The sequence below is a fragment of the Coptis chinensis genome, chromosome 1, assembly GCF_015680905.1.
Source record: "Coptis chinensis isolate HL-2020 chromosome 1, ASM1568090v1, whole genome shotgun sequence".
NCBI classification, from domain to species: domain Eukaryota; kingdom Viridiplantae; phylum Streptophyta; class Magnoliopsida; order Ranunculales; family Ranunculaceae; genus Coptis; species Coptis chinensis.
In genome coordinates, this window is record NC_141456.1 from 6,778,335 (window position 1) to 6,793,056 (window position 14,722).

The 14,722-nt window shown below is 39.1% G+C and overlaps 2 protein-coding genes across 2 annotated transcripts; both read left to right on the plus strand.

Annotated features, from left to right (window-relative positions):
• The first annotated feature begins 477 nt into the window (after positions 1 to 477).
• Positions 478 to 2,344, plus strand: LOC147521739 (uncharacterized). Its single transcript, XM_086585133.1, has 4 exons — positions 478 to 595; positions 1,013 to 1,109; positions 1,190 to 1,311; positions 1,823 to 2,344. Exons 2-4 carry the CDS (start codon positions 1,022 to 1,024, stop codon positions 2,054 to 2,056), a joined length of 444 nt encoding a protein of 147 aa, XP_086441259.1. The 5' UTR covers positions 478 to 595; positions 1,013 to 1,021; the 3' UTR covers positions 2,057 to 2,344.
• A 653-nt stretch (positions 2,345 to 2,997) lies between these two features.
• Positions 2,998 to 14,236, plus strand: LOC147521740 (pre-mRNA-processing-splicing factor 8A-like). The gene is given in 28 exon segments (XM_086585184.1): positions 2,998 to 3,345; positions 3,793 to 3,916; positions 4,047 to 4,139; positions 4,273 to 4,663; positions 4,846 to 5,314; positions 5,411 to 6,132; positions 6,135 to 6,179; positions 6,182 to 6,199; positions 6,305 to 6,390; positions 6,527 to 6,709; positions 6,835 to 7,149; positions 7,257 to 7,561; positions 7,652 to 8,106; positions 8,208 to 8,334; positions 8,791 to 9,032; positions 9,163 to 9,286; positions 9,366 to 9,555; positions 9,658 to 9,765; positions 10,113 to 10,366; positions 10,537 to 11,153; positions 11,230 to 11,336; positions 11,438 to 11,692; positions 11,785 to 12,258; positions 12,358 to 12,813; positions 12,934 to 13,212; positions 13,425 to 13,667; positions 13,781 to 13,811; positions 13,814 to 14,236. Coding segments are annotated over 28 exon segments (7,125 nt in total). The 5' UTR covers positions 2,998 to 3,097; the 3' UTR covers positions 13,978 to 14,236.
• The last annotated feature ends 486 nt before the right edge of the window (positions 14,237 to 14,722 follow it).

A 14,722-nucleotide genomic window follows, 5' to 3' on the forward strand; every position in this document is an offset into this window, starting at 1 on the left:
CGTTTGTTAGGAGGGAGAATCATATGTTTTTTTATGCCGGTGTCAACTGACTGTATTGAAAGAGAATAGAGAAGGCGGCGAACCTATGAAAACAGCCACCAAAAACCAATACAACAACAAGTCACCCGGTTACAAGGAGCTGCCTCTCTAATTATTTTGTGAACCGGTTTTTGGGTCAGGAGAGTGCCCTCCTAGGCTGAGTCTAATAACTCTCTATCTCCTTAAAAGTAGAGCTAAAGTTAACATATTTTACTCTCATATAGAAAGTAAAATAAGGATAGAGAGTAAAATCATTTGTATATATGCAGAGGGAATTAATGATAGTGAATAAAATATGTTGATTTTAGCTCTACTTTTAAGGGGATATGGAGCCATTGGATGAGGCCTTAGAAACCGGAGCGTGTGACGACCCACCCTTACATTCTAAAATGCAAATATGCAGCCTCCAAAAACACATGGGGTTGCACGGATGCATCTCTTTAAGTAAATATAATTTTGTCTCGTCGTTCCAGTACCAACAAAAGCTAAAAACTACAAACAACAGTCGCATCTCGCACCTCTTTTTCTTTCTGTCTTCGCTATCGTCAAAGAGCCGGTGAGTTAATTTGTAGACGTTATATTCTCTAGGATTTCAATAAGTGTGCTTAAATTTGGTGTCCACGATTAAGTTACATTGGCATGTTCTCTCAGAAGAATTTTATTTCCATTTATTTAATAATTGGGAGCACCAAACCAAAATTCCTCATTGTTATTATATGGGAAAGTTACTACTCATTAACCAATTGTGTTGTTTGTTTTTCACTGTGCAAACTTAAGTCATTTATCATTTTTATTCATCTATTGTTGCTGTTTCAGAGCGTTCAACCTTTGTCTCAATTCTCAATGCCATCTTTGTCTAAATGTTTATGTTCTAGAAAATATACTAGTGACATTTTTAAGCTTTTTTCCCCCCGTTGATTTATATGTGATGATATTCTCATAATTCTGTGGTTTTGTTTGGGACAATTTTCAGAAAAAGAGTATGATGAATCTTGCAGCTTCGCTTTGTAGACGAGTCAACCTTAGAGAGCTGGTTACTAATGTTCCTGTATACAGTGGTTTTATTAGTGGTAAATTTTGTGTTTTGTTGGATGCTTAAGTTTTACGAATAACATGGGTTGGTTGTTTAATGATTCTCATTGAAATGTAGATGCGGAAGGAGGACTAAGCTTGATGATTAGGCGTTGGGCCACAAAGAAGACTGCTGGATCAACAAAGAATGGTCGAGACTCAAATCCCAAATTTCTGGGTGTTAAAAAATTTGGAGGCGAGGTAATTTTGTCTTATGTATAGAGAAGTCCTTTCCCTTGTCAGTAGTTACTTCTTTAGGGCATCTCCAATGGGGGGTGTAAAATTAAACCTCCACCTAGGCTCCACATAGTTGTCATTAGGATTTTACACCTCTAATTGTATACTATTGTATAAACTATAAATATCCACACTCTATGCTCCCCAATAGAGAAGTGTAAAAAAAAATAGATTTTAAACTCGGGCCGAGTTAAAAAATTACTTTAGAATTAGAAAGAGACGTTACTTAAAGTGACGTCCGAAATATTTTTTGTTCGGACGTTGGTTAAAGTGTCGCCCGAGCTATTTATCAACTGATAGCGAGATGGGGAATTCCCCACCTCCTCTATCAATTAATACTCTATTATCTACGGTATACCACCTCCATTGGAAAGAGTTTTTTAATATTTGGAGTGTAAACTTTACACTATACGGTTTACACCTTCTATTGGAGATGCCCTTATAACCAACAGTTGGTTGTTTATTTGATTTGCAGAGGGTGATACCTGGAAACATAATAGTAAGACAACGAGGCACTCGTTTCCATCCTGGGAATTATGTCGGGATTGGGAAGGACCATACCCTATATGCTTTGAAAGAGGGGTCTGTCAAATTTGAGCGTCACAAGTTGAGTGGTCGCAAGTGGGTGCATGTTGAACTGAAGGAAGGTCATATACTTCATCCTATTTACACAGATTGTTCTGCCTCTAAGCTAAAGACAGCCGCTTGAATTTGATCTTGTTGACATTGTTGAAGTCTTGCTGCTGGTTAGAGACAAGCCTTCTTCAGTTTGTTGGGTATTGACCTTCAATGTTGTTGAATTAGTAACCTGTGATGTTTTAGGGGTCATGGCTGCATGGTCTAGAATTTGAAGTTTGAACATGGCGCATGTCTTACCCCTGTATACTTTTTTTCGCTAGCAATGCTTTTGTTTCTGTTTTACTGTTTAGCAGGAAAAGTAACTTAATTCTTCTCACATTTATGGTTCCTGAATCATGAGATCAATTTGTTAACTTAACGAGTGGTTTTTATTTACTGGACACAAATTTGAAGAGCTGCTACAATGTAATCTTAGGCCAAAATGCAGCCGCGGTCACATATACCGATATTGAAAGCCACTTACGCTAAATTTTTTACATTTTAGCTAACTTTTGAGTAACATAGATTTTTGTAATTGATAGAAACAAGTAATGAGATTGTTTTTAAGAATTCCGCAGATATAAATGGACATATGTCTATCGTCAAGTGAGCAGAGTTTTAACGTTTTGGGTAGAAGAGGGGTACGCGGGACAAAAATGTGTTTGGTTGGTTTCTGTATGTTCTCATCATCTCTCTCCCTCTTTGTCCCTCTCTTTCCTTCTCTACGCACTCTCAATCTCCACTCTTCCCTCTCCACTCACGCCTCACTGCTTAGCTGTATACTAGTTATTTGCGGAACTTTAGCCATTTTTTCTTCAAGGAAATCAAACAGTGGAGCTAGGCAACAAGTGTTAGTACTAATGTGTTCCGTTAATGACGTCTATCGTCAGGAAAATGACCTCACATTTTAATATCCGGGCTTCATATTACTGACCCAATGGATCATACCCGCCATAAAATAAGTCGGTACCCATTAACCCGAACCATATAAGCAAAAAACCTAGATAAAACTCACCCAACTCTCAAGTTTTTTAACCCTTCATTCGCTCTCCCCCTTTTCAGTGGGACTCGAAATAAAAACCACCTCTGTGACTACTAACATTCCCCGTACCAAAAAAAACCCTAAAACGAGATGTGGAACAACGGGGGAGCACCCGTGGCGCCACCTGGCACGGGTGGGTCATCAATAGCACCACCAGTAGCTATGCAACCTTCTTACTCAATCCCACTGTCACCGGCTGAAGCGGAAGCTCGTTTAGAAGAGAAAGCTAGAAAATGGATGCAGCTTAACTCGAAACGATATGGGGATAAAAGAAAGTTTGGATTTGTTGAAACTCAGAAAGAAGATATGCCTCCTGAACATGTCAGGAAAATTATAAGGTCCGTTTTACTTTGGGATCTGCCCTTGTTTTTTTTTGTATATATTGTATACCATTTTAGAGCGCGATATATTAACTTATTATAAATATAAGCTGACATTGAAGTTGTTTCTGTTTGACTTATGTGTTTGGTGTCTGGCTTGTTTTCAACATTATGTGAAGAATCGTGTTTTGAGTATTTTTATTAGATATCGGTAACCTATCAACATGTTATGAGAGGCGAGCAAAATATAACTAATGGAAAAAATGACACTAGAGGTACTGTTCTTTCGAGTGTAAGTTGTTTGTATGTATTGCTATGATTAAGGTATTTATAAAGAAAATATCGTGCTTTCCTTTCTGGATTTTGAAATTAGACTTGGAAGTGTAAAGAGTGAGTTATAACCCTGAGTTAGTATCAGTGTTTTGTTTTTCTTATACTTGATATGGCTATTAATTACTATTACAGAGACCATGGGGACATGTCCTCAAAAAAGTATCGACATGACAAACGTGTCTATCTGGGAGCCCTGAAATTCATTCCTCATGCGGTATATAAGCTGCTTGAGAACATGCCGATGCCTTGGGAACAGGTATGGTTCTACAATCCTCTATTCTTCTTCTTTTTTGTTTAATTTTTAATTTGATCACTACGTTGCATTTTTGGATTTTTCTTCGTGGAAGTATATGTTTTTAATTAGAGTGTAAAATTCTTGTGGTTAGGTAAGAGATGTGAAAATTTTATATCACATAACTGGAGCAATCACATTTGTAAACGAGATACCATGGGTCGTCGAACCTATATACATGGCGCAGGTATTATTTCTATTACTCAACTCTTTAACTTATTAGTTATTGCAATTGATCATTGTTTTAGTCTTTGACCTGACAACAAATTATAAAATCAAGCATTTTTACTGTGTTTCTCATATTTAACCAAATGATGCAGTGGGGTACCATGTGGATTATGATGAGGAGGGAGAAGAGGGACCGTCGGCACTTCAAGAGGATGCGCTTCCCACCTTTTGATGATGAAGAGCCTCCTTTAGATTATGCTGATAACCTGCTTGATGTTGATCCTTTAGAACCAATCCAATTGGAAATGGACGAAGAAGAAGATTCAGCCGTTTATACATGGTTCTATGATCATAAACCCCTTGTCAAGACGAAACTCATTAATGGTCCTAGTTATAGGAGATGGCATCTGTCTCTCCCGATAATGGCAACTCTACATCGTCTTGCTGGGCAGCTACTGTCCGATCTGATTGACCGTAATTACTTTTATTTGTTTGACATGGAGTCGTTTTTCACTGCCAAAGCATTGAATATGTGCATTCCTGGTAAGTTTCTTTTCTTTTCAATCTATATGTAATTGCAGTTGATTTTTTTTTTTGGTTGTTTGACTCTATTTGTAAGACTTCATCTAATAATCTTCTTTCTCAATTGTAAATTATAGTAGGATATATATGCTTCAGTAGCTTGCATCAGGTTAGTTTATCTTACTCCCATTGATATATTTCAGGGGGTCCCAAGTTTGAACCTTTGTATCGTGACATGGAGAAAGGCGATGAGGACTGGAATGAATTCAATGACATTAACAAACTTATCATCCGATCACCTCTGAGGACAGAGTATAGAATTGCTTTTCCTCATCTTTACAACAACAGACCCAGGAAAGTAAAGCTTTGTATATACCACACCCCCATGATAATGTACATTAAATCTGAGGACCCTGATTTACCTGCATTCTACTATGATCCTTTGATCCATCCCATAGTCTCTGATAACAAGAAAGTTCATGAAGAAGTTGATGATGATTTTTCTTTGCCGGAAGGGGTGGAACCTTTGCTGCAAAGCACCCAACTCTATACGGACACTACAGCTGCGGGAATTTCTCTGTTGTTTGCCCCCCGCCCTTTTAATATGAGATCTGGTCGGATGCGACGCGCTGAAGATATACCGCTTGTTTCAGAGTGGTACAAAGAGCACTGGTATGTTTCACTTACCTACTTCACACCTTTATTAAGATTTCTCTAAAAAGGCATGTTTGAAGCTCCGGCTAAGCTAACCGTCTTTTCAATTTGCAGCCCTCCATCATATCCTGTTAAAGTTCGAGTCAGTTACCAGAAACTGTTGAAATGCTTTGTTTTAAATGAGCTTCATCACAGACCACCTAAGGCTCAGAAAAAGAAACACTTGTTCCGCTCACTTCAAGCTACTAAGTTTTTCCAAACTACACAGCTGGATTGGGCGGAAGCTGGTCTTCAAGTTTGTAAGCAAGGGTACAATATGCTGAATCTTTTGATTCACAGGAAGAATCTGAATTATCTGCATCTGGATTACAATTTTAATCTTAAGCCTGTGAAAACTCTCACTACAAAGGAGCGCAAAAAGTCCCGTTTTGGTAATGCCTTTCATCTATGCCGTGAAATCCTCCGGTTGACGAAGCTGGTGGTGGATGCCAATATCCAGTTTCGCTTGGGAAATGTTGATGCATTCCAGTTGGCAGATGGTTTGCAATACACATTTTCGCATGTTGGCCAGTTGACTGGTATGTACAGGTACAAATATCGACTCATCGCGCAGATTAGAATGTGCAAGGACTTGAAGCACCTTATCTACTACCGATTCAATACTGGACCTGTTGGGAAAGGGCCAGGATGTGGATTTTGGGCACCAATGTGGAGAGTGTGGCTTTTCTTCCTTCGTGGTATTGTGCCTTTGTTGGAAAGATGGTTGGGTAATCTACTAGCAAGACAATTTGAGGGACGACATTCAAAGGGTGTTGCCAAGACTGTTACCAAACAACGGTTGAAAGCCATTTTGACTTGGAACTTCGTGCTGCTGTTATGCATGACGACTTGATGCAATGCCTGGTAATTAATGCTATGCATATGTACTTTTTTATCTGTCCAAATTGAATACCATCAATATTTCCATTTGTTGTCAACTTGTCTGACGTTTTCATAATTATGTTGCAGAGGGCATCAAGCAAAACAAGGCCAGGACAATCTTACAGCATCTTAGTGAAGCATGGCGTTGTTGGAAAGCCAACATTCCTTGGAAGGTAATTCATTGTAAATTATCAGGTGCCATATATTTTTAATTTATATAATTTGTATGCCATGCTCAGCAGGAACTCCAAAACTTAAGACCGAATGCATGATATTACTTATAAACATCACACTTTTATGAATGATCAGGTGCCTGGTCTACCGGTACCCATTGAAAACATGATACTTCGTTACGTGAAGTCAAAAGCGGATTGGTGGACGAACGTTGCTCATTATAACCGTGAACGTATAAGAAGGGGTGCAACAGTTGATAAGACAGTTTGTCGGAAGAATCTAGGAAGATTAACTCGCTTATGGTTGAAGGCAGAACAGGTAAAAATTTGCCACCATTGTTAATTTCCACTCATACAAGTGTGTACAGCCTTCTTTTGTTTTTTTTTTGTTGGTTGGTTCTATATAATGTGATTTCATATGCTTGTTCCCCCTATGCCTTTCAGGAGCGTCAACACAATTATTTGAAAGATGGCCCATATGTCACTCCCGAAGAGGCAGTTGCTATTTACACGACCACTGTGCATTGGCTGGAATCGAGGAAATTCTCTCCTATTCCCTTTCCCCCACTGTCCTATAAACATGATACCAAACTCCTTATTCTTGCACTTGAGAGGCTCAAGGAGTCTTATAGTGTAGCAGTGAGGTTAAACCAGCTGCAAAGGGAAGAGTTGGGTCTTATTGAACAAGCTTATGATAATCCACACGAGGCTTTGTCCCGGATCAAACGTCACCTGCTTACACAGCGTGCTTTCAAAGAGGTGAGTTCCTTCAGTGTCCGATTTGACTTTTTCAGCTTTGAACATTGCCTACGTAGTAAGTTGTGTCTCACGGTCAATTCTAACATGTAATTATTCTTCCGAGGCAGGTTGGCATTGAGTTCATGGACTTGTACAGCTATCTAATTCCTGTCTATGAGATTGAACCTCTCGAGAAGATCACAGATGCTTATCTTGACCAATATCTGTGGTACGAGGGTGACAAGCGCCATCTTTTTCCAAATTGGATCAAGCCTGCTGATTCTGAACCGCCTCCGCTTTTAGTCTATAAATGGTGCCAAGGAATCAACAATTTACAAGGTATATGGGACACAAGTGATGGTCAGTGTGTTGTGATGCTTCAAACGAAGTTTGAGAAGTTTTTTGAAAAAATAGACCTGACGATGCTCAACAGGTAACAATCCTATCATCTTTTAATTATTATGTGCGTTTCTGACATCCTGTAGGATGTGAAGTTGATTTTGACTGTTCTACTCTTTTGCAGGCTGCTGCGTTTGGTTCTTGACCACAACATTGCTGATTATGTTACTGCTAAGAATAATGTTGTGTTGTCTTACAAGGATATGAGTCACACAAACTCATATGGATTGATACGTGGACTTCAGTTTGCTTCATTTGTTGTCCAGTATTATGGACTTGTGCTGGACCTTTTGATACTGGGTTTGACTCGAGCTAGTGAAATTGCTGGTCCTCCTCAGATGCCCAATGAATTCATTACCTATTGGGACACCAAGGTTGAAACACGGCATCCGATTAGGTTGTATTCTAGGTACATAGACAGGGTACACATATTGTTCCGTTTTACACATGAGGAGGCACGAGACCTTATTCAGCGGTATCTTACAGAACATCCTGATCCAAACAATGAGAATATGGTTGGATACAACAACAAGAAGTGCTGGCCTAGAGATGCAAGGATGAGACTTATGAAGCATGATGGTAATATTCGTTATTATTATTATTATTATTATCTTTTAATTTCTTAAATGCCTTTTAGGATGTTTACTTTTTTAATTATGTGCTACTGTTTCTCTTTTCAGTCAATCTTGGGAGAAGTGTTTTCTGGGATATGAAAAATCGGCTTCCTCGAAGCATCACAACATTGGAGTGGGAGAACAGCTTTGTCTCTGTTTACAGCAAGGACAATCCTAACTTACTTTTCAGCATGTATGTAGACCCATTTCCTATTATCACTTTTACGCAGATTATATCCGTCTTATTAGTTGTCTGCAGCAAGTAACAGAGTAACTTCATGGCCAATTTGATTCTGACTTGGGTTAACTGTTCTTTAAAATGTGTAATCTTCACCTTATAGTCTTGAAGGGAAGTTCCCATGTCACCTATATGCTGACATGCAGTGATGTTAAAATTGAGTGGAGTTAGTGGAAAGCATTATCTTCTTTCTTCTATGTTCTAATTACTGTTAGTATGTGTGTTAGGTTTTGTAGTGTATGCTAGCATTACAACTGTATACCATGTTAGTTGTGCTTCACCTTTTATTTATTTCTTGCTAGATCTCCTTTCTCATGACATCTAGGTGTCTGGTGGTTTACAGTCTGTTTTCATTTGAATGTTTCCTGATTCAACTGTTTCTTAACTATTAGATCTGTTTCTTCAATATAGGTGTGGGTTTGAGATTCGGATATTGCCCAAGATAAGAATGACTCAAGAGGCATTCAGCAACACAAAAGATGGGGTTTGGAACTTGCAGAATGAGCAGACAAAAGAGCGTACTGCAGTGGCCCATTTAAGAGTTGATGATGAACACATGAAAGTATTTGAAAATCGTGTCAGGCAGATTCTTATGTCGTCAGGGTCAACAACATTTACAAAGATCGTCAACAAATGGAATACAGCTCTCATAGGTAACATTGTTACCTTTGGTTTTCATTTAATTTTCAGTTTTCTTTTCTTGTATTTTCTTTCTTTTTTGATTTGTAGATGTAGAATTTGTGACACCACAGTGACTCAAGTACTTTTGATTGCCTTTGGCAGGTCTTATGACATACTTCCGCGAGGCAACTGTACATACGCAAGAACTGTTAGATTTACTGGTCAAATGTGAAAATAAAATCCAAACACGTATTAAAATTGGATTGAATTCAAAGATGCCTAGCAGGTAGGAAATATGGTTACCTTCTTACCAATTGAATTTCTTGAATTTTTAGGAAGGTCCTAATTAATAATCTGTTATGTAGGTTCCCTCCTGTCATTTTCTATACACCAAAGGAAATTGGAGGACTGGGCATGCTGTCAATGGGTCACATATTGATTCCACAAAGTGACCTCAGATACAGCCAACAGACAGATGTTGGAGTAACCCATTTCCGAAGTGGTATGAGTCATGAAGAGGACCAGCTCATCCCGAATCTCTATCGTTACATACAGGTATTTCCTGGAGCCCCTGATTCACAATTTTATGCGTATCTAAAGTTGAAACCTGTATATTAATATTCATATATACTAATATCCTATCATATTTCTCGACAGCCATGGGAAAGTGAATTTGTAGATTCTCAGCGTGTCTGGGCTGAGTATGCGTTAAAGAGGCAGGAGGCACAATCCCAAAACAGGCGCTTAACTCTCGAGGATCTTGAGGTAATATTATTTTCACATGAACTCACATCTGTATAAAATACTGAAAATTGGACATAGCTGCCATCGCTGGTTGCGGTGGTGTTGAACTCAGGCTTAGGCGGACGCAAGTCCTTTGTAGTCTCGATAGTGTGCATATGGCTTGAATGTGTGCTTCCATCAGAACTTTGTTGGTTAGCATGGAGCATTTTACAGATGTGAGCACTGCACTTCTAGCAGTCAAAATGAATTCCCAAATGTTACAATATACTGATATGACTGGAAGAGTTTCTAGTTCTCTTGTTTTGCATAAATTAATTGCTTCCTGTGTAAGGGGGAAAAGAAACTCTGACATGTTAATTTATTTGTAGGATTCTTGGGATAGGGGTATACCACGTATCAACACTTTGTTCCAGAAGGACCGCCATACTCTAGCTTATGACAAGGGATGGAGAGTGCGAACTGATTTTAAGCAGTATCAAGTTCTAAAACAGAATCCCTTTTGGTGGACCCATCAGCGGCATGATGGAAAATTGTGGAATCTGAATAACTATCGCACTGATGTCATCCAAGCGCTTGGAGGAGTTGAGGGAATCCTTGAGCACACATTATTTAAGGGAACATAGTAAGTTTTCTGGCTCTTATATTGGATATAGGCATATAGCTATGTGAATTTCATTTGAGGCTCAAAGGACTTGAAATAGTAGCAGTTTAAATCTGCAGTATTGTTTAGGACAAAAATTTGGTACTATGAATTAATGTCATTAATTTTCAAATTGTTTTCTGACATTTCAGCTTCCCAACTTGGGAAGGACTTTTCTGGGAGAAGGCATCAGGCTTTGAGGAATCCATGAAGTATAAAAAGTTGACTAATGCACAAAGATCTGGGCTTAACCAAATCCCCAACCGTAGATTTACACTTTGGTGGTCACCTACGATTAATAGAGCCAATGTTTACGTGGGATTTCAAGTCCAGTTAGATCTGACTGGCATATTCATGCATGGCAAGATTCCTACCTTGAAGATATCATTGATTCAGATATTCCGTGCTCATTTGTGGCAGAAGGTACATGAGAGTGTGGTCATGGATCTCTGTCAGGTGTTGGATCAAGAGCTGGATGCTTTGGAAATTGAGACCGTGCAGAAAGAGACGATACATCCCAGAAAGAGTTACAAGATGAACAGCTCCTGTGCAGATATTCTTCTCTTTGCTGCCCATAGGTGGCCCATGTCGAAGCCTAGCCTTGTTGCCGAATCAAAGGATGTGTTTGATCAGAAAGCAAGCAACAAATACTGGATTGATGTGCAACTTCGCTGGGGAGACTATGACTCTCATGATATTGAGCGCTATACTCGTGCCAAATTTATGGATTACACGACGGATAACATGTCCATATATCCGTCTCCAACTGGTATGTTTTTTTTTTTATTTCAACACTTTGTTCTTGTTTCCTTTTATTTTGGAATAACATTCCTCTGTTTCGATAGGTGTGATGATTGGTCTTGATTTGGCATACAACTTGCATTCTGCTTTTGGAAACTGGTTTCCTGGGTCAAAACCGCTACTTGCTCAGGCAATGAATAAAATCATGAAGGTATCAAATACTGATATGAACAAATTCATTTATATCTTGATTGTTTTTTTTACTATTCACAGAAGATAAAACATTAGCTGACAAATATAATGTTTGTGCAGTCAAACCCGGCCCTTTACGTGCTCAGGGAGCGTATACGAAAAGGTTTACAGTTGTACTCATCTGAGCCCACAGAACCCTATTTATCTTCCCAAAATTATGGAGAGATCTTCAGCAATCAAATAATATGGTTTGTTGATGATACAAATGTGTATCGTGTTACGATTCACAAGACATTCGAAGGAAATCTCACGACAAAACCCATAAATGGTGCTATTTTCATATTTAATCCAAGAACAGGGCAGCTGTTTCTAAAGGTTTGTCTCTACATTTGAAAAACTGAAACTTGAATTTTGTACAAAGTTTACATTATTCTGTTGTATGTACTAAACCACGGTTATGTTTGCAGATCATCCACACCAGTGTTTGGGCTGGTCAAAAGCGTTTGGGTCAACTAGCAAAGTGGAAAACAGCAGAAGAAGTGGCCGCTCTGGTGCGCTCCTTGCCAGTTGAAGAGCAACCAAAGCAAATCATTGTTACTCGCAAAGGAATGCTCGATCCTTTAGAAGTACATTTGCTTGATTTCCCTAACATTGTCATTAAGGGAAGTGAGCTCCAGCTCCCATTTCAGGCTTGCTTGAAGATTGAGAAATTTGGTGATATGATTCTGAAGGCAACAGAGCCACAAATGCTTCTGTTCAACCTTTATGATGATTGGTTAAAGAGCATATCATCATATACTGCATTTTCACGTTTGATATTGATTTTGCGGGCGCTTCATGTGAACAATGAGAAAGCTAAAATGCTATTGAAGCCTGACAAATCTATCACTACTGAGTCACACCATATCTGGCCATCTCTTACGGATGATCAGTGGATGAAGGTAACTTTTACCTTGTATATTTTATGTATGTAGAGTGTAGTGCAGTGGAGCATGTACATTCTCCTTATGTATAGGTTCCTAACTTTTTCTTCTACGCAGGTTGAGGTTGCTTTGAGAGATCTTATACTATCAGATTATGCGAAGAAGAACAATGTGAACACATCTGCTCTAACCCAATCTGAGATCCGTGATATAATACTTGGAGCTGAAATTACTCCTCCATCCCAACAGAGACAACAGATTGCGGAGATAGAGAAACAAGTAAGATTAGCTGTTCTTGTTTTGCGTGTAGTTTATATATTGGATTTCGTCCTTCTTACTCACAGCGGATCGTGGTTCCTTTCTACCCGATGCAGGCTTAAAGAAGCAAATCAGCTGACAGCAGTGACGACCAGGACAACAAATGTGCATGGTGAGGAACTCATTGTCTCCACGACAAGTCCATATGAGCAAAATGCTTTTGGCTCTAAAACAGATTGGCGTGTGAGAGCAATCTCAGCCACGAACCTGTATCTTCGAGTGAACCACATTTATGTGAACTCCGAAGACATCAAGGTAACTTGGTGGTGATATATTTGTATTGAATTGCCAAACATAGATTTTTTGTCTTTCTCGGATCTTGGTGACAGTTCCTGTTGAAATTTACTAATCTGCAAGTACGAATTGTGTGTACAGGAAACAGGCTTCACCTACATTATGCCCAAAAACATTTTGAAGAAGTTTATCTGCGTAGCAGATCTGCGGACCCAAATTGCAGGATACCTGTATGGAATAAGTCCCCCAGACAACCCTCAAGTCAAGGAAATCCGCTGCATTGCTATGCCGCCGCAGTGGGGAACTCACCAGCAAGTCCATCTTCCATCTGCTCTACCTGAGCATGAGTTCTTAAATGATCTCGAGCCGTTGGGGTGGATGCATACCCAACCAAATGAGCTTCCTCAGCTTTCTCCACAGGTATTGGTTCTCATTGTTTTTGTGCTTTCTTTCTTCATTTTTTTTTCATCTTCCGATTAGATGTTTGTGACGGTCCAAACCGTCCAATGCATAATCAATTTTTGCTGGACAGTGAAGTTTCTCGGACATAAGAGTATAAGACATGGTCCTTGGCTATGTTGTATAGCCAGAGCATTAAAATTGATTGCTGAAGTGGTGATTGTCTTTTACAGGATTTGACGAACCATGCCCGAATTCTAGAGAATAATAAACAGTGGGATGGAGACAAATGCATTATCCTGACCTGCAGTTTTACTCCAGGGTCTTGCTCACTAACTGCTTATAAGCTCACACCAACAGGTTATGAGTGGGGACGTGCCAACAAAGATACTGGAGGCAATCCTCACGGGTACCTTCCGACTCACTACGAGAAAGTCCAGATGCTCCTCAGTGACCGATTCTTGGGATTTTACATGGTAATAATCGTCTCAATTTTTATTTATTTATTGTTAATTGATTTTGTTTTCTATCAATCCATCTTCAACCATCAAGAGACTAATGTGGTCTCTTTGTTTTATGTGTTCCACAGATTCCAGATAATGGCCCTTGGAACTACAATTTCATGGAATGCCAAACATAACGGAGAGCATGAAGTATGGGATCAAGCTTGGAACACCTCGTGAGTATTATAATGAAGACCACAGACCGACTCATTACCTAGAGTTCAGTCATATAGAGGAGGGGGGAGACACACAGGCAGGAGATCGCGAGGACACTTTTTCTTAGTTTGGAGATACTGACAACATTGAATATAAACTAGTCAGTGCTAGCATCCCAACATAGTCGGAAGAGTTGATAACAAAGCACAGTGCAACTTTTCATGTTGTAATATACTGTTCCTCACTTGGTTTAATCTGCATACTTGCTGTACTACTAATATTGTAGCGATAATGTTGTACATATATGTTTTTGGCGAACATACATTTGTGGATTTATGTAGTTGTCACTCCACCATGAATGACCAAAAGAGTTGTTTTTTCTGGTAGTCTGAGCTCAAAGTTGGGGCAACAGTTGGCTGGCCACAGTTACAGGTCATCGTGCTAGTGAAAATAACGGATCATTGAACCAAAAAATAATTAGAAAGAGTAGATCATGCTGGCTTCTTGTGGTTTTCAATTTTTCATCATAATTCTGTGTTAGAATATGATCAACCATATCAAGTGTAACAGGTTTCCCAAATGCCAACGTATTATGGTTGCCTCCCAGGACATGCAGGGAATAACTTTTAGAAGGTCGGTGACAATTATTATTATCTAAAGGAATGATCCGTATATCAGATCTCTAGAGTCTAGACAACGTTCTTACTAATTTCAGTCATTTTGCTGCTTTTAGTTTTAGAATTATTCTAAAGCAGTGAAGTCCTACAACTTGTGTAGGTGGGCAGTGGGCTAAACAGTATGACAGTATGGAGTTGAATTTGGGATAAGTAAAAGTGTAAAACTAACATAATCCAACAATTAAGCACCCCAAA

Coding starts and splice junctions, on each gene's coding strand:
- LOC147521739 (XM_086585133.1), top strand. CDS start 1,022: ATGATGAATCTTGCAGCTTCGCTTTGTAGACGAGTCAACCTTAGAGAG. Junction 1,110..1,189: donor ATACAGTGGTTTTATTAGTG/GTAAATTTTGTG, acceptor ATTGAAATGTAG/ATGCGGAAGGAGGACTAAGC. Junction 1,312..1,822: donor TTAAAAAATTTGGAGGCGAG/GTAATTTTGTCT, acceptor TTTGATTTGCAG/AGGGTGATACCTGGAAACAT.